The 19757-nt window shown below is 45.7% G+C and overlaps 1 protein-coding gene across 2 annotated transcripts in view; it reads left to right on the top strand.

Annotated features, from left to right (window-relative positions):
• The window catches only part of CCDC83 (coiled-coil domain containing 83), a 30777-nt gene that overhangs the window by 6895 nt on the left and 4125 nt on the right, over positions 1–19757 (top strand). For both annotated transcript variants that reach the window (XM_053305426.1, XM_053305427.1), the window contains exons 4-9: positions 1650–1818; positions 5229–5396; positions 12260–12351; positions 15359–15427; positions 16637–16758; positions 18830–18906. In XM_053305426.1, coding sequence (XP_053161401.1) covers positions 1650–1818; positions 5229–5396; positions 12260–12351; positions 15359–15427; positions 16637–16758; positions 18830–18906 — 697 coding nt within the window. The remainder of the gene's footprint in view (positions 1–1649; positions 1819–5228; positions 5397–12259; positions 12352–15358; positions 15428–16636; positions 16759–18829; positions 18907–19757) is intronic.

A 19757-nucleotide genomic window follows, 5' to 3' on the forward strand; every position in this document is an offset into this window, starting at 1 on the left:
ATAAATAAACCATCCTGGTGAGTGCTCAACCTGACTGCTGTGTTTCTATGTCTCAAATTCAGTCTTTTGCTTTGTCCTGTAAAATTCAGTGGGAGCCACTGAAGAATGAGCTGCCTCCTATTTGCTTTCCTCTCCATCCAGCCTCCAGATGGGTGATATGCAGCCTAGTTCTATGCCACGTTTACTCAGAAAATGTTTACTTATTCTTATGAAGCATATGTATAGGCTACATGAGTGCCTTGAAGGAAGGTAAGGATATCCCTCTTTATTTGTCCAGGGACTTTCAGAGTGCCTTACTCTGTAAAACAAAAGAGCAAAGGGGATTTTTTTTTTTTTAAATAGCATCAATGCAATCTTAGCTAAAACAGAGAGAAGCTCCAGATTAAAACATTGAAAGGTGACATTAAAAGGCCTAGGTGAATAAGATCTTTACCTGTCACTGAGAAGGCAATGAAAAGGCTCTCCCCAGCCCTACATGGGGAGAGAATTTGCCACAACCAGAATGGCATCACAGAAAAAGTCCTTTCTTTGGTAACTATTTGCCTCACTTCAGAAAGTGGAAGGGCTGGGAGAAAGCCCTTTGAAGATAATCTTAGAAAAGGCCTCTGAGAATGGGATCTCCTGAGAGCACAACCTAAATATCATACAAAATAGTCTAGCTGCATACACTTAAATAAGCCAATTTAGCCAGATTAACAACCACCACCAGAATTTTTGTCCCTGGAAGAGGTGGCATGCCAACACCTGGTCTAATTTCTTACAATCAGGAGGAGATGATGGCTCAGTTCCTGCCTTTGTTTGTCGGAGGAAGGTGCACTGTTGTCTTATGTCCTGACTGTGAAAGCAGCCAGCTAAATAAACCTACATGTAAATGATCTGTTTTATTGGATCGCATTGATTAATTGTAATTGTTGTGGTGTGCTTTATTATGATGTCATAGCTGAAACTGCCTTGGAGCCTCCTTGTGAACCAAAAAATATGGGATAGAAATGGAAAAATGAAATGAATACAATAAACATCCCCACCCTGAGTTTCATTTATTATTATTTATTTATTTATTTATTTATTTTATTTTTATTCTGCCCTACCGAAAAGGCTCAGGGCAGTTTACAATTAAAACAGAGGCCATTAAAACCAACAACAATTAAAACAGAAATATAAATATAAACACCAATTAACAATTAAAACATCTTAAAAAACAACTAAACAATAAGAACAATTAAAACCCTGAAAACCAGGTTAGAGCATTTCAATAGACTGTGATGATAGGCTGTCACAGAATCCAGTTGAGGAACCTTTTGCAATTTCGAACAAAGAACAAAACTGGGGTGGTTCAGATTGGCTGATTTTGAACAAAGAACAAAATGGGGGTGTTTTGGATTCAGGCCAAAAACAAAACAGGGAAGAAGAAGAAAAAGCACAACCCTAATAGATTGGTGTGCCACATCAAGTAGAATGAGAATACATGAATACCCATTGGATTATTTCCATCAGATTCCTAGCATTGTTGTCGCCCTGAAGTTTTCACATTGGAATTTGCTTTGTGGAGTTTTCCTTTTGTTAGGCATGCCAATGATGGCAATGGAGAAGACTGTTACAAAATAAAACGAAGAGAATAAATCACAATGTGGTCTCTCTTTTTTCTTCAGAATCAGCACCTAAAGGAAGAACAGATTGGGCACATCCGGGCACTCCTTATTAACTTGAAAGAACAGGAAAAAGAATTAGAGAAAGTTGAGGTTGTTACCAGAGATGATGTAGAGAAAGCAATGAAGGACAAGTGGCAGTATGTTAAGGACCAGGAAAAGCTTATTAAAGGTGAGTCATACATCACATAAACTCTGTGTTAGGATTGTTATACCCCAGTTACACTTCTGCTAACTGGGCAAAGAGGCACCAGGTGGAGAACAACTATCCCTATTCAGCCCAACATAGCATCCCTCTGTTTGCTGGTGTCTTTCTTGTGTATTTTTAAGATTGTGAGATGCTTTGGGACAGAGAACCATTTTCTTATTCTCCATCTCATGCCTTTTCTGTGTAAACCACTTGTGAACTTTTTGTTGAAATGTGGTATATAAAGGTTCTTAATAGGAACATAGGAAACTGCCATATACTTAGTCAGACCATTGGTCTATCTAGCTCAGTATTGTCTTCACAGACTGGCAGCGGCTTCTCCAAGGTTGCAGGCAGGAATCTCTCTCAGCCCTATCTTGGAGAAGCCAGGGAGGGAACTTGGAACCTTCTGCTCTTCATCCCCTGAGGGGAATATCTTGCAGTGCTCACACATCAAGTCTCCCATTCAGATGCAACCAGGGCAGACCCTGCTTAGCTATGGGGACAAGCCATGCTTCTACTACAAGACCAGCTCTCCTCTCCATAATAATAGCAGTAATTTCCAGTTGTCGTTGAAGACTGCATCCATATCTTTAAGAGCTGAATGACAGGGTACAGGTACAGATTTTCTGCAAATTTTTTCAGTGGCCACATTCGCTCATAATGGCAAACCTCAGGTAGACAAACCTGAGGTTAATCTTTGTAACCGTGAATCTCATCACAGCGTTCATCCAATCATAGCCCGGCAACCTCCAGTTTCAGGGCAGGGGAGCCACTCCCTCTTCCTGGCCTGCCAAGGCCGCATCCCAGCAAACCCTGTAGCACTCACGTTGCCAGACTGTGGGCAAGGCATCAAAACGTCTGCAGTGTAGGAGAAGAATGGCAGTTCAGCTCTCATTAGCAGAGCAGAGCCAGTTTGGGGAGAATTCAGCCAAGCAAGAGGTCTGGAGACAGCTCTTTAAGCTTGAAGAACAACAAGGATTTATTTAGAAGTTACACAAGAATAGGAAAGCTGAAAGGGGAGAGAGACTAAACAAACAGCCATCTCTGGAGAGACAAAATGGAGACTAACACTGGATGAACAAAGCGGAGAGGAGTCCAGCACTTTTATCCATGACCCTAAACCGCCCCCCCTCGTGGTCATTATGAGGCATTGCAGCTGAGAGCTGATGCTGCCAGGGTCCTAGCTCCAACATGCAGGGCGGCAGCCATTGGCCACAATCTTCAAGGGGGTGTGCCGAATGCGATAGTGCCTTTTCGGAATGGACTGCCCGCCCTTGCCAGGGAAATGGCATTTAAATCCCTTTAAATGGCACTTAAGACCTTCTCCTGACAGCAGTTGCACAGCAATTACCACCCTCATAAAAGCCTGCAGCAAAACAGTCTCTCACAAGTACATTTACTGGCAATGAGGGGATGCAGAGGGGTACTCTTTTTATGTTACTCTGGGAAGGGATCATGGTTACATCCTAGGAGGGAATATGTATATGCAGAAGGGCAAAGGATCCTGGAGTCTGGTCCACTGTGACAAAGGGCTTGCCTGTGGGCCTCAGCTCGTGCCTGTGAGTTTCCCAGAGGCACCTGATGGGCCACTGTGTAAAACAGGATGCTGGACTAGATGGGCCTTTGGCCTGATCCAGCAGGGCTGTTCTTGTGTTCTTATGATGCTGTTGTGATGAAAGACTTGGGCAAAGCAGTCCAGGAACACCCAAGCAAACTCCTGCCCCCATGTCAGCTTACCGCCTGGGACTTAGCCCTCTCATGAGAGGGCCAGTCTACTGGAGAGGACCAGAGGCTCAGTGGGCTTCAGGTCTCCATCGGACTGTGCTCTCATGAAGTATGCCAACCAAATCAAGGGGCCCCCACTTGTGTGGGGTCCCCATTCTTTCTGGTAAATAATAGAACTTGTACACCGTGACCCTCCTCCTCTCCAGGTAACCCTTTCATACTCCCAAGGAGTAGTTACCGCTCCATGTGTCTGGGCAGTTTTGGGTGAGCAGACTAGGGAAATACCAGTACTGGGGATAGATCTTTACTCTCATCCAAATTACCCAGATTTGGACTGGTGTTGCAATGTATGCAAATTGGCTGCCATGGGGAATAGTGGGTGAGGGAAGCCCTGGCTATCATTGATCCCAGGAAAGTAGGGTGGCCATAGCAGGCAAAACCACACATGGTATTGTGCCAATCGACCAATGGACTGGCAGAGAGACTACTTGGACTGCTTCTTTGCGGTGGTCGCCACAACAGAGAAAGGTGTTACTGGTGAACCTGTACCTGTGGCTTGCTTGTATTGAGCAGCCGGGCTGGGCAGCAGCTGCTGTCTGCCCCACATGTGTGTCTTTTCCCTTTGACAGGCTTATAAGTTTGGCAAGGTACAATGTGGCGTCCCTGTAGCTGGGCAACGGCTTGAGAAGCGTGGAGACAGGGGGTGGGACAAGTGCTTGGAGAGGTGGCTAGCAAGAAGCATGGCAGGCATGGACCGGGCACATTCCTGGATGGGTCCGGGCTACCTTCTGTATGATTTCGGTTTCAGAAACAGCATGGTAACTTGGTTATGGCAGCATCTGCATTCATACATAATGCTGCTGCCTTAAAACCTCAGGTTGGAGCAGTGAAACTCGTTACAAACCCAAGGTTCAAATTGGAGTTTGGCAAGGAAAACCGCAGGTCACCTTTGTTGTGAAACTGCAGTTTCACACATTTGACTGTACACGAATTCCAACCTCTGCCCCCTTCAACTCCGGTTTGGCATTACGTGCAAATTCAGCCAGTGCTTCAGTGTTATTAGAAGCACAGGCATCCTCTTGGCAACTTTAACCACAGGAATAGTCTTGCTTTAATTGTAACAAGTTCCCGTTAATTGCTGTTTGCTTATTTTTTTAAAAAAGCGGGAACTAGCTTATACGGGAATTAGCACACATTATAAAAACCCTCTATCTAATCTCTTTTTGTTTTAATTGCACTATATCAAAACAAAACCAATTCTTGAGAGCACTTCAGATTTTTCCTGAAAACCTAGCTGTAGGTTTCATATGGTTTCAGAAGAATTAACATTTTTTAATTCAGCAGTTACCAGTACTATATGAATAGGATGAATATTTATATACCACTTTTCAACAAAAAGTTCCCAAAGTGGTTTATAGAGATATAAACAAACAAACAAACAAACAAAATGGCTCCTTCTCCCCAAAGGGCTCACAATCTAAAAAAGAAACATAAGACAGACACCAGCAACAGCGACTGGAGGGATGCTGTGCTGCGGTTGGATAGGGCCAGTTGCTCTCCCGCTGCTAAATAAAGAGAATCACCACTTTTAAAAACTGCCTCTTTGCTCAGTTAGCAGGGAACCTAACTATGACCTAACCCAAACATGACCTGTTTCTTCCATCAAGACATGCGCCTCCAAATACATGCGTTTGAACAAAAGCTTCTGCAGAAACAAGCTGAGATAGATTACTGGCTGGAATACAAAAACAAAGGGTGTGCTGAACATGCCAAGCAGATCCAGGTCCTGGAACAGGACATCAAGAAACTGAAAGAAGATCTTGAGGAAATGACAGGTGGGCTGCTATTCTTATTGTAGTACTCGAAGCAGCAGAAACTTGGGGTTGGCCAGAAGTTATGGGCTAAATTCTGATCAGCCCAAGCCTGACCTTTTTGCCATATTTTCCCTGCTCCTTCCTCAACCAGGGTAGACAGTAATGGCAGATATGTTTGGATACTATGCAGTAGTAGCTGGGGTGGGGGGAGCGGAGAATGAGCCACAGGTGCAGCTCATTCTTCGCCTCCCAAGCCTCACCATTGCTACTATGTTCACCAGTATCCATGCACTCCTGAACCATATTGCTGCTGTAAGATATGGTGGTGGTCATAAGGCTTGATGGCTTTAAAAGGAAATTAAGCATATGCATGGAGAACAGGCCTATCAATGGCGACTAGTCTTGATGGCTGTGAGGGATGTCCATGGTCAAAGAAAATAAACCTCGGAATAACAAGTGCTGGGTGTAGGGGGCAAGAGCAGGGGAGGGTCCAGACGTTGCTTGTGGGCTTCCCAGAGAAAGTGGCTAGCCATTTTGGGAAACATAATGCTGGCCTGATCCACCGGGGCTCTTCTTGGGTTTTTATTGTATTGATTACTAGTCCAGGGGTACTCAAGCCTGGGTTGCCCAGCTGTTGCTGGATGACAACTCCCATTGTTACGGGCCAAGCGTGTTTTCCAGATTTCCACCTTCATCTCGAGATGCTACCCGGGGGAATGGCTCAGCAGTCAGGCAGAACTGGAGCAGCAGGAAGGAGGAAGGGCGGCTTGACTGGAGAAAGGAAGCAAAGGCAGGCAGGCTGCGTGCATGCCTGGGGGACGGGGATGGGAGGAGATTCACTGTTTCCCCACCACCACGTGTCTCCCCCCCCCCGCTACCTGTGCCAACCAAAGTGGAGAACTGTTGGAGAGGACGAGTGGAGAGGGTGATCCTCTGGGCAATTGCCCCGAGTCCCACAGTTGGACAGGGCAGCCCTGCGCTTGGCGTACTGACTGAGCAGTCTGCCCTGCTCTCACTCCTCAGTCAGCGCTGCAGCTGCCTTTCTTGCAGCTGGAGGCTCCCAGAGCCCACAGCATGGCTGCCAGCCACTCGGAGAGGAGGCTCAGGCCAGCAGGCACATGTACACTCTCTCGGCAGCCCCAGTCACCTTTGGCTGCTTTCTCCGCTCTGTCAGAGTGGAAGAAGTGGCTGGAGGTGGTGAGGGCTGGCTCTGTCCTCCAGGGGTGGATCCAGTGGGGCGTGCCAGGGTGCTCTGGCACCCCCTGTGAACAGGGCTGGTGCAAAGACTTTTGGTGCCTCAGGCAAAGCCTGGCCACTGTCTCCTGCCATTCCCTTACGGTGCCCATCTCTCCAGGATCATAAAGAATACTAAATGGGAATCTCCGAGGCGATTTTTCTGTGCACAGAGGGATCCAGAGTTCTAGGAGGAGGCAGCTGGCTTTGTTGTAGTAGTTTAATAGCTCGGAGAGTAGCTTCCCTTCCTTTCTGCCTCCCCACCCCCCACCCCCAGCTCTTTACAGGCTTCCTTGGAGGGAAATCTGCCGGAAGCTCCAGTGAAGCAGTGCTGGGAGAGAGAACATGAGAGAGTGTGCACGCACACAAGAATGCACACCAATGTTCAAGCCATAGTATAAATAAAACTTTAGAGGAGACAGAAGTGGAATTGAGGTCACAGGAGTGCTGAGGAGATGGGGGCGGGGAGGAGGAGGTGGTGGTGGTGTGTGGGGTGAGAAGGAAAGGGGGGCCTTGAGGGGGGCTCACCAGAGGGGGGTTCCAAAGGCCTTTAGGACCAGGCTCCAAAATTGCCTATGTGCACCACTGGTCAGGCTACAGCTAGAGTACTCACTGACACATCACTGGGTGCATTTGGACAGGGAAACTCCATGCCTTTCCTTAGTGGGTTGACTCCACTCAGTAGGGATGTGCACAGAACTGGTTCGGAGGCCCTTTATGGGCCCCCGAACTGGTTCGAAAGGTGGCCGGTTCCACCAGTTTGATGGCGCTGGGGGTGCTACTTTAAGAACTGGGGAGGGTGCACTTACCTCTCCCTCTGCTCTTCCCCCACTGGTGCTCCTTTATTCTGAAGTTAATCGGGGTGGCAGAGAATCTCCCTGCTGCGCCATTGCCTGGATACAACCGGAAGTATCTGCTGTGCCTGCGTGTGTCAGCATGGGTGGGCACACGTTGGGTGCACGTGCGATGGTCAACATGCACACACTTGTCCAAGCACGCACAGGCATAGCCAATGCTTCCGATTGTATCTGGACAACGGGGGCAACAGGGGGGTACGCTGCTGCCCTGATTAACTTTGGAATAAAGGAGCACTGGTGGGGGAAGAGCGGAGGGAGGGGTAAGTGCACCCTCCCCCGCTCTTAAAGCAGTACCCCCAGTGCCATCGAATCGCCCCCACCTGGTTCCATGCACATCCCTACCCCTCGGGCTATCCAATCAGGCTGTGCTCACCTCTAGAGCCAGAGTTGATGGGCTATCTTCTCGTTATGTTGTTACAATCAGTCAGGCTGCAGCCACAGCTGGTGGCTACAACATCGCCACAATAAATCAGGCTGTGGTGGCACTCAGAAAGCAAGCTCCCACTGAGGCACCAGACTCTACCCAATGGCTACACCATCAGCAGGCTTAGCCCTCACTCTTGCCCACTTGGACTCATCATTCCCAATCATAGTACCCTTACCTGTACCGGGAGGGGCACCAAGAGGGCTTTGCTTGTCAAATTGATTGGCCAGTGGCTTCTGCTAGGAAGTCAATACCCAAAACATTTCAGCATGTGGCAGGTGATTAGCGGGTGGTTTCAGCCCCGGAGCTGCTTGTCTCCCCTTGTGGGACCCTCAGGAGGCCACTCTAATTGTTCCCAAATCCTACTTCAGCCAGGGCATAGGACAAGCTTGCTATAGGAAGACTTATCCTTCCGGCCCTCTTTCCTCAAACATGCAACCAATTTTAATATGTAGGTGGGATTCTCCAGTGGATGCTGTGGGAGAGACAAGGACGAAACCAAGTTTTGTCTTCTTTGAATTTTACTACAAGAATGTGAAAGCAATACAGCAGATACAGGCTTGCCGGCTGCGTACAAGCTAACACAATACAACGTGTGTGTTAGTGTGCCAACACACTAACACAATAGAATGCTAATCAGAGGAGGAAAGGGGGGAGAGAGAGAGAGATTGAGAATGAATGTACACAGGGGAGGGAGAAGAGAGCATAGAGGGGAATTCTGCCCAGTTTGGTGCAGAAGACTGTCAGCTGGCCAGCCTTAGGTCTTTCCTCATTCTTACCAATCAGAGGCTAGAGTGTGATGCAGAGCAGAGCAGTGAGTGTTGGAAAGAACCAATACAAGGCAGGATCTGGTCCTCTGTCTAGGTCATCTCAGGCCCAAACGGTTACACCCTTGGGTGGCTTTCATGCTCCTGAGGGGCATGGCCTTCTCACAGTTCTTAGGGTGTCATCTGCACCACCCTACATTGTCTATTTTCAAGATTCCGGCCCTCTGCACTCATCAGCCAAGTTGCCCCCTGGTTCCATGATATCTGGCATCTCAGTTCTCATCTCCTGGCACCCCACTGGTATGGCGTTAGATTCTGATGGGCAAGAAATGGGAGGTGAGGAAGGGAGGAGGAGAGACGAGAGTTGGGACAATAACTCTATTCTAGTACAAACATTCATGCTGCTGAGGCCTTGTATGTATTAATGGCTACAATTTTCAAGTGTATACTTGTACTACAAGTGTTTACTTCTCTTCTTTGTGTGTGACGCAAAGGGTGTGCGAGCTCTCTGCCTCTCATTCCAGGCAGCCTTTTGCTACCTGAACAGCATTTACGTCCCTATCTCTCGCTCCAGCAAGGGAGAGAAAATGTAACAAATGCTGTCAGGGAGCAAACTGCCTGAAATAAATGGAGAAAGGGCTCGCGTGGCTTCGGTGGTGGAGCCCGAGCGGTGGTATGAGCTTGGTCAGTGGACGCTGTGCGCCGCAGGATGTTATTGGAGGGCGGAAGGGCTGGAGGCAGGCCACTGCTGCCCCTGAAACTTTAAAAGTAAAAAAAAAATCGGGGTACTCTTCCCTCCTCGTCCTTGCCCCTCCACGCTCCTCGAGCCAGCCACCGACACCACGCCCCATCCCACTGTGGCAGTGGCGATATTTAGAGGGAATGGGGGGGATTTCCCCTCACACCCCTCTCCTACTGCTGCTACTGCCGCCCCACATAGAGGCACAGCAAAATCTGAGGAGCAACAAAAGTTGCCACTCCTCAAGTCTCACTGCCATAGGCAGATGCCTCCTCTGCCTCAATCTGCCATTGGCTGGGATCCATTTTAGAGGGGCTCTGATGTCTGGAGTTGCTTAAAACCGAGAAAGACACAGGATTGGAACTATTCCCAGGAAATCTGGTTGGAATCTACCTATGGCTGGGCAGTGAAAGCCCCAAAGCCTTTAAACTGCTGCAGTCCTTTGTACTGAGAGTTCCCATGGAGACTCTGTTCTTGTCCTCCTGAGGAAGAGGTGGCTCTCTTCCCCAAGGGACGAGGGCTTTCCCATTATTCTAGTCTAAAAAGCTGCTCGAGGTGATCGAGGGCAGGAGGGGGGCAGGAAGAAGGAAAACATCATGCCTGAAAAACCTTAGAGACTGGTATGGTAGAAGCACTGTGCCACTATTTAGAGATGCAGTGTCAAAAGATCAAGTAACCTTAATGATAGCTAACCTCAATAGGAGAAGCAACTAAATAATAATAAGAAAAAGCTGCTAGGATGGCTGGTCCTTAAACACTCACATTCACACACAAAGAGCCAAAAGAGCCAATCTCCCTGGGGCAATTGAATGGATCCAAGAGGAGACTGGGCCATTTAGATACTTGAATGCAGGAATGTCAGAAATGTTGCAAATAGGGTTGTGCGTTTCCCACCCACCCCCCGTTTTGTTTTTGGGCCAAATCTGAAATACCCCCATTTTGTTCTTTGTTCGAAATTGCAAAATCCAAATCTGAAACGTTTTGGATTTTTACAAATGGCCCCAGGGCAAAACTAGTGGGTGGGGGTGTTAATGCCCAATGGGTGGAAACTACCACCCAAATTTCAGAGGAACTGAGCAAAGGGCTGATTTTTGGTGAATTTTTGAAGTTTAAGATTTTTCCCATAGGGAATAATGGAAGTTTCAGCAAAAGTATAGCTTCACGTTGGAGGGAAAAGTGTGGCCCAGAGCAGAGTTGGGTGGGTGGTAGTGCCCAGTGGGGGCAAGGAAGCTGCCAGAATTATTTCAAAAGAATTGGGCAGAGGGCTGATTTTTAAAGATTTAATGGAGTTTATGCATCTTTAAGGTTCTTCCCCATAGGGAATGATGGAGGTTTCAGCAGCCCCATAACTGCACTTGGTGGCCACCGGGGTGGTCCAGAGCGAGTGGTGGTGTAGAACACATAGGGTGCCAACCACCCCCATGGATTGTGGGTTCTGTTGTTTCTGAGATGTTTTGAGTGTAGATTCTCTGGTAGCATATGAGAGTGGATTCATGGTTTGTCGTTGAAAATCTCATGGCATCATGGCAACTTGAGGCATGCAATGCTGCGAACTAGTTCGTTCTCGTTCTCTCTCTCTCTCTCTCTCTCTTCAATGAGGCAGAAAGGCAGAATGGTGACTACTAACTTGCTGATTGAATTGAAAACTCCTCCTTGAACTCCCCTCCACCCTTGCCCCTTCTTCGACCCTTCCCCTGGCCAATGTGGGGTCAGTAAAGAGTGGCAAGAGGCAAAAGAGCCAATGGGGAACAAGGAGGGAATCATCAGCAGGTCAGCCCATGCTTTATGTCACCAATTGGAAAGCTGGAAGGGTGGGAAATTAAAAGAGATGTCAAACACAAAATGTAGCCAAAACAGGGACGTTTTGTTTTGTATACAAAACTTTCAGATCTGGAAAATGGGTGTATCATTTTGTCTACAAAACGTTTTGTATCTGAAATGTTTCGCACATCCCTAGTTGCAAACTTGCTCTGGAGGGATCTGAGCAATAGAGACTGCATCTGAGGGAAGTCTCAGGTGGCTGGGAATGAACCATGCGGTCAGCCTGATTTTAATAGGTCAGAATGTCTGTATTGGACTCAGAGGTGCACCTAGGTAATTTTGGAGCCTGGACCTAAAGGCCTTTGGTGTCCCCCCCCGCAAATTAAACATCATAATGCTCAGCCGGATGACCAAACCACTCAGGACAGACTAAAGAGGATTGCGGGGTGGGGGGGTGCTGTGCAGGCCCTGGGACTTCAGCCTCAAAGTCCAGGGGTAAGAGCACGTCTGACTGGATTCTCCTGGGAGTTAAACGCATTTGCCATGCTTCTCCCTCTTTAGGGCTTCCTAGATTATTCCAAACTCCAGTGCTAAAACACTGCTTATTCCTGGACTATTTCTTCATAGACACATCAACCATGCCAAACACTCCAGTAGGGCTATAAACCAAATTTATAGGTGGGAGACAGGGAGTGTGTACTGTCAGATCTGGGATCCAGATCCTGTAACAATGTAGACCTGTGTCTTTCTATCACGTTACAGAGGCAGAATCACTGGGGCTGGGGCCTGGCTGGTAGCACCGTCATTTCCAGTGACGGCCTCTGGACATGTAGCTGGGGGTGGTGGGTGTTGTAGTCCAACAACATGGGAGTTATAGTCCAAACTTGGGGATCCAAGTTTGAAACCCCCTGCAGTATTCATATAATAGACATTGAATTGTGTAGTGAAAAAAACACTTTGGAAAGGCTGGGGTTACTGTCAAGAGTTCTAAAATAATGTACTTTTAAAATATTTGTATAAAGGGTCTGCATTTAAGTATGTTTTTAAAAAAAGTAATTCTAGATCCTCCTTTTCTAATGATTTCCACCACTCACACTTTTAAGAATATTTTAGAATTGCTCTGGAAGAAACAAAGGAAAAAATTGACAAATACACTCTGAAACAAATGGAGCTGAAGAAGGAATGGGCCACTGAGGTATGGTTTTGTCTTTGATATTCTAGTCCTTTTCTATTTACGGGTGTGATCCAGCCAGCGGCAAACACTTACAATTTCATTTGATCTCGATGGAAAATATTTAATGCTTAACTCTCCCATTCAAATTCATGTGATTTAAAAGTGCTTTGTTTTAGCTGGATTATGCCACTGTCCCATGTGGTGTTGTTTTTTAAGTGTTAAATGTAATTATGTATTTATTGATATTAGTTTAACTATTTATATCCTTCTTTAAGCTATAAGGCAGTCATAATTATCCTAAGAAATCAAAATAGAAACTCTTAGATTTTTTTATTTCTACTCCACAATTCCACTTCAGTGTGTCATAAGCAATCCATGCAAAATATTGCCGAAATTAAAACATATTTAAAATGAGCAATAGAAGTAACCAATAAAAGCAGCGTTAGAACATGAAGAGGAAACTGAACTGTGCTCCAAAAGCTTGATGGCATAAGGCTATTCCTGAAGGTTGACAGAAACCTTCAAAATATTGGCTGACACACTATGCAAGGGAATGCAGGTGGTGCTCCAGCTGCCTGTGGCCCTGAGTGAGTGTAAGGGGCTGTGCTGTAGGGCATCAGAGCTCCGTCATAAGCACTCGGTGAACACAGTTGCAGGACACAATGGCCTTTCTTTCCAGTGGGTGTGTACCGTGGCACAACTGCATTCATGGAGCACTTGCGATGGAGCCTTGCGGTCCTGTAGTGTAGGCCCAGCGGCAGTGCTTACACACAAACAAGGGTGTGGGCAAAGTTCAAAGTTCTTTATTTGCGACCCAAGGTCAGCATAACATAACATAACAACATCTCATAGCATAGAGAAATACAATAAGGAAGTGAAATATTTAAATATATAGATGAATATCCACAAACAAATGATCAATAAAATTTTAAAATTAATCAAGGAAAAGCTCGCTGCCGCAACAGTACTGCCATAGAACAGAATTTAGCCACCTTAAAGGTGTCATCTAAAGTTCTATCCGCAAGAAGATAGGAAACATAAAAATCTCCAGAGCAACCTGGGAAGGGAGTCAGAAGAGGAGTAAGTAAGGAACATCTTAAATGTCTATATAATGGACAGCGCAACAAAACATGTTGGATGGATTCGACTTCCCCCATACCACATGGGCATAATCATATCCTCTCTAGGAATCCCCAGAAACCTCCCTGAGAGCACCGCTGAAGGTAACATATCAAGTCTTGCTCTAAAAAAGGCCCTCTGATAGCATGTCAAGCTCAGGGCATTCAAATAAGCAGCAGGGCCCCAACTAGAACTGCTCAAACCCAGCCTCCTTTTAGTGCAATCAGGGATTCGGGAAAGTTCTTGTTGGATTTCAAAGTCCAAGAGCCTTTGTTTCAGGATCTGCCTGGCCTGGTTGTGACTTAACAGGACCAGGTAGTCCATAGACAGACCCAAGGACACAATTTTGTCCTGGATAGCCTGGTCCCAGGTGGGCTGGAATACATCAGCCAGGATAAGGGAAATCCATCCTTGGGGTGAAAATCTGACTTTAAGCCAATAGGTCAAAATAGACAACCAGGCCCAGACCTCGATATTCAGAACACCCAACTCGAACCTTAATAATGCATTGCGGACACATCTAGGTACTCTAAGTAGAGCCCTAAGGAAGTCATTTTGAACTGCATCCATAGGCTTGTATGAAGGAAAAGGACCATTATATTGCGCCCCATATAATAGCTGGCTCCTAACTTTGGCAGCAAATAATTTCCAGGCGGCCGAAATGATCTCACCTCCTTAGGGTGTGGGCAGTGCTCCAGCCACCCACGTTCTCTTGTGCAGTTTGTCAGCCACCATAATCTCTGCAGCTAAGGTAGCAACTGAGGTGATGGCAGGAGATCTGTGATCAGCTTACACCCCCCCCCTTTTTAAGGGCAAAGGCATCCATAAAGGGCACTAATTTGAACTGAGCCTGTGTGTGTGTGTGTGCGTGTGCGCGCGCGCGCATGTGTAAATTCTCTCCCTCCATGCCATTTTTTAGATTGAATCCATCCCCAGATCTATTTGCCCCATGGATATGCATTGTGGGACAAACAGCAGCTCTGTGGAGGGGAACAATTTAAATAGAAAACATGATGTGATGTGGGAAAGGTTTCAGTCCCCCCTCTGTCAATGCTCTCTTCATTGCTCTAGCTGCATTCTGAACTTCTTGGGGGAGGGGGAGGGGGAGATCACAGATCTCCTGCTATCACGTCTAATTTGGCCATAGGCCCTCCTGTCCCTTGGGATCTGGAGGCAAGACCTAGTTCACAGACCTCAGAAGTAAGGCTTCCTGGACTTTGAGGCAGGGCCTTCTCTGTGGTGGCCACAGCTTTATGAAATCCATTAACATATGTCTTAGCCCATTCTGTAGACCTTCCATAGGCAGTGTGAAATTATTGTATTTAGAATGACATTTGGTGTGGTCAGATTGTATACCTGTTTTTATTCTGGATAGGGATGTGCTATTTGAGTCGAATTTGCATCAGTTCAACTCAAATCTGGGTGATTTGGGTTCTAATCAAATCACCTTTTAAAAGGGCCATTCGATTCAAATTCAAATTGAATTTTCAAAATTCAATTCAAATTCAATTCGAGAGCTGTCTGGCACCTTTTATAAACCATTCAGATGCCCCAATGGTTAAAAAAGTGCCAAAACAGGGTCAAAATAGATTAACATTCAATTCAATTCAAATCTAATTTTCGGACCAGATTAGAATTTGATTTGAATTCAAAAGGAATTTTTGGAATTCGATTCGAATTCAACATGAATTGAAAATTTTGATTTGTGCACATCTCTAATTCTGGAATATGATTATATTGGTCATCATTTTAACATTACGTCATTGTAAGCTGCCACAAGCATCTTCTGAAAAACTGGAGGGCATACAAAAAATTTAAATAATTAAGAGGAAGTTCAGACTGTTGCCTCTGGTTTTTTTCAGTGCAAAATTTCTTACTTCAGCCTCAATTTTGCCTTTCCTTTCTTCAGAATGCTGTGAAGCACATTGACCCAATAAGCTGTAGGGAGATTAAAGAAAATGAGTGGCTAAAAGAAGAGGTAAGTGTGTTGTGCTGGTGGGCGGTATCTGGATTTCTCAATCAACAAATACTACAGTCACTCTGTACCATGAGTCTTAGCTTTTTAGCCACCACTGCAGGGCACAGACACTCTTTACTTTCATCTATTTGGAGGTGGGGGGTAGTACAGTCAGCATCCTACAAGCATACAGCTGATGCATGGGCAACAGCACCATGTATGGGCCATGGACTTCACTGGCCTCTGCTGGTGTTGGGGTCCTGCATAGTCAGGGCTACAAGTAGTCAGATAGAAGAGCCAGAGGTGAGCATGTAGTCTAGTCAAGAGAAAATCAAGGCCCAGCCCCAGGAATGAGGGTCAGAAGGGCGAGAAGCAGATGCATCATCAAGGTCACACAGATGTTCAGATTCCAAAAGGGAGCAGTGCAGGAGAAGGGGAGACAAGGCAAGCCACAGAAGATGGTATAACAAGTGGTGGGGGGGGGCTGGGGGAGAGGGAAACGCCAGAATCAGAGCCAAAACAACTGAAAATATCCGCTGGTGCAAGAGAAGATATGTATTTTTATAACAACCCTCCTTATGCATTTCTAGCTACTGTTTGTGCTCTTCATAAGGAGGAGAGGGAACAATGTGTCTCTCTTGGTGAACTGTAGCTGGCCTAGAAAGCCAGTATATATTTTTCTTGAACCAGCAGATCGTTCCTTCTTTTTAATCAGGGTACGGCTACTCTAGCAAGCAGCTGGACATCCTCAAGCATGATCTCCCACTTAGTCTCAGTCCCCCCCACCCCACGGCAATGGGTTTTCAGGCTAGGCGAGGACCCACTGGACCTCCAGGCCTAGGTAAAACGCTCTCTTCCCACATATGCTTGGACCGGCACCTGCAGTTGTGTTAGGAGGGAAATATGGGATTTGGGAACTCTGTGTTCCCTTTGTAAGATTTAATTCTTCCCATAAATACAATGCAAAAAGAAGAAGAAGAAGAAGAAGAAAACATTCACCTGTGCAGATACTGATCTGTGTTGGAACAGAAAGTATTAGTCTACATCAGGGCCCCCAACTCAATGCCACTGGGATTAAGGATAATGGGAGTTGTAGTACAACAGCATCGGGGGGGGGGGGGCTAAGTTTGAGAATCTCTGAGTAAGATGGACCAATGGTCTGACTCAGTATAAAGCAGCTTGATATGTTCATATGAAGATTCCAGTGCATAGTCCCCTCTTCCTTGGCAGGTTGCTGCTTACCGGAGGGAAGTGAACGAAATGGAAGATACTGCCCATTCATTAGAGAAGGAAAATATCTATCTCATCAGCAAACTCTTTGACCGTAGACTACAGCATCTTAAAATACCCAGGTAAAGAGATCTCCTGATTATTTGCTTATCTGGAAGTTAATTTGTCTTTGGGCATATATATTTTGGCTCCTTCTGGGAACACTGAGAAAACAATATCCCACAAGTCTAGTTTCTTTACATAAGCCGGGCAACAAAACCCTTGTAAGGCAGAGACAGGAGATAATGCAAAACAGACTAGTGTGGGATTAGTATAGAGGGAGACGGAGAATGCATCAAGTGAACTGGACAATCTGGAAAGCAGATATCAATCAATCAATCTTTATTACGGTCACAGACCAGCATAAAGTATAAGGGTGATTATATGTTAAGAAAGAGAGAGTAAATAAAAGGTGATTACATATAAAACGGTACATATTAATACTAAAAATAGTAGATAATACACCAAAAGCATGAGGGCCTAAAAGCCTGAGAAATAGTAAAAGTCATAAAAATACATGAAAGGCATTTTTTTAAAAAAGGGAAAAAAGGGAGTGGGGCATAAAAGTGGATGTCATAAAGTTAAAAGACATGAGAAGACAGAAATACATAAAAGTAGGGGTGTGCAATTTGGATTTTCGGTGTTTCGATTCGGATCCTAATTGAAACACCCCCAATTCATTTTTGGGTCCAAATCTGACCATCTGAATCATGCCAGATTCAATTCGGATCCGAATTAATCCGAATCGATTCAGATCAAGAAAACGGGTCCCAGGGCCAAAAGAGTAGGGGGGGTGGTAGTGCCTAATGGGTGGAGGCTACCCCCCAAATTGCAGAGGGATTGGGCGAAGGGCTGGTTTTTGGTGAACTGTTGAAGTTTACGTGTCTTTAAGGTTTTTCTGCATAAGGAAAAATAAGATTTTCAGTACAAACCATGAATTCACACTCATTTGTTACCAAAGAATCTACACTCAGAACACTGCAGAAACAACAGAACCCTGTACCCCATGGGTTAGAAACCCATGGGGGTGGTTGGCACCCTATGTGCACTACACCACCACTCGCTCTGGGCCACCCCAGAACCCCCCAAGTGCAGTTATGGGGCTGCTGGAACCTCCATTATACCTTATGGGGGGAAACCTTAAAGACACGTAAACTTCAACAAATCACCAAAAATCAGCGCTCTGCCCAAATCCTTTGAAAAAATTATGGTAGCTTCCTTGCCCCCCTTGGGCACTACCACCAACCCCACACCACTCTAGGCCACCCCTTTCCCCCCGACGTGAAGCGATACACCTCCATTATACCTTATGGGGGGAAACCTTAAAGACACCTGCCAAGTGCCAAAGAAGAGTCTCTTCATTGTATTTCTCCCCCAACCCTGCCTTTGCTGGGGCTGGCACACTCCAGACAGAGTGAGTGGGGCTGAGGGAGGAAGAGGGGAGAGTAGCAGGACTGTCCATGGAAAATGTGGTATGTGCAGGTCAGTGGGAAGTAACCTATTCAGAAGTTCTTCCAGAAATGCAGGAAAAAAGTTCCTAGCTTTCCCTGAGCATGTAAAAAATAGTGCATTCAGTTTATTTAAGTGGCAGGATTGAATCTTTGGAATGTAATCCCTGTTTTAAAAAAACCATAGTTTTTCCATCTCTGACTGTTTTTAAAAAGAGCTTTAAGACACACCTGTTTTCTCAGGCTTTTAATTAATTTTAATTGGTTTTATATCATAGTAGTTGTAATCATTTTATCTGGGCTTTATATTTGTGATATTCTAACTTCTGGGGATGTACATGTCAGGCAGTATAAAAATATGATAGATAAATTGATTGATCTGTGTCTGTCACTGCTGTTTAAATACTGGCAGAAACAATGATGGTAAATGCCTCTGTTTTCACAAAAACTTGGGGATTGCAATGTCCACGTCTGTAAATTAGTTGTGCAGTGCTTAATCTAGTTCCAATTAAAAAATGCTATTTTATCAGCCATCGTGTCTGGGCTGATGCTGACATGGAGAGCAGAACCCACAGGGTCATGCAAAAGCTGAGCGTGTACACACTACAGGAACCTAGCAGAAATAAGTAGATATTATAACCAGTAGTCTCTCTCTTAAAGAGAAACAAATCTCATACTTTTAATGTTTCTCCGTTTCCTTTTTTAGAAAATTATTTCTTACTCAGGGAGCTGGCCTGCAGATGTCTGAGGAAGATATGGACAATATAGGATTTGGAGATGATAGTAAGACTTCAATAAATTGTGTTTTTTTCTGTCACTGTTTAGTCCAGACCCGTTCCTTAGCACGCTTACGGTTTATGGATTGTGTTTTTTCCTGGTCTCTGGCTCTGCTTCCCTCCTCCAAAGTACTGGAGCTTGTGATGTGCCCATCTGTGTGATAGACAGAGACCACTTAGAAGAACTGCAGGCTGCTTACCTGTAACTGGAGTTCTTCTGGTGGTCATCTGTCCAGTCACACACCCACTCAGCCTGCCCGGCTGCAGAATTCTTCTATGGATAACTCTAGAACTGAGGAGGGGTGTATGGAGCATGTGACCTCGGTTTAGGAGCCTATCTGCCTATCAGAGACCAGAAAAAGAAGAGCTTGTGAGTTTTCCAGAAGTTTACTGGACAGATGACCACCAGAAGAACTCCAGTTACAAGTAAGCAACTTGCAGTTCTAGAACTGTTGAAAAATGAATAAAATTGGACTTGGGTCTGGTGGATGTGGATTCATGGCCTGCCTCTGCTGCACCCAACCTCACAAAGTTGTGAATGAGGGCAAACACTACAAGGAGGACTCTAAATGCATTTCTCTCAATCCAGTTAGAGCCATACCTGCATGGAAGCAGACATGTTAGGCATCGAGCTGGTAAGGACCTCCATACAAACATGTCCCATGTTTACAGTTCCTTTTCTTAATCTAGCTGCTGTAACTGCAAGATTTGAGCCTTCTTACAGCACGGTCCTGTGCATGCTTATTTAAGTCATACTATGTCCAGTAGCTGAGATTCTCTACAGGACTATGAAAATGGAAGTTTCCATTGAGTGGGGAAGGGTACAATTTTCTCTGCGCTCTCCTTCCTCCAGAAGTT

This window comes from Hemicordylus capensis, chromosome 3 (assembly GCF_027244095.1).
Source record: "Hemicordylus capensis ecotype Gifberg chromosome 3, rHemCap1.1.pri, whole genome shotgun sequence".
NCBI lineage: Eukaryota > Metazoa > Chordata > Lepidosauria > Squamata > Cordylidae > Hemicordylus > Hemicordylus capensis.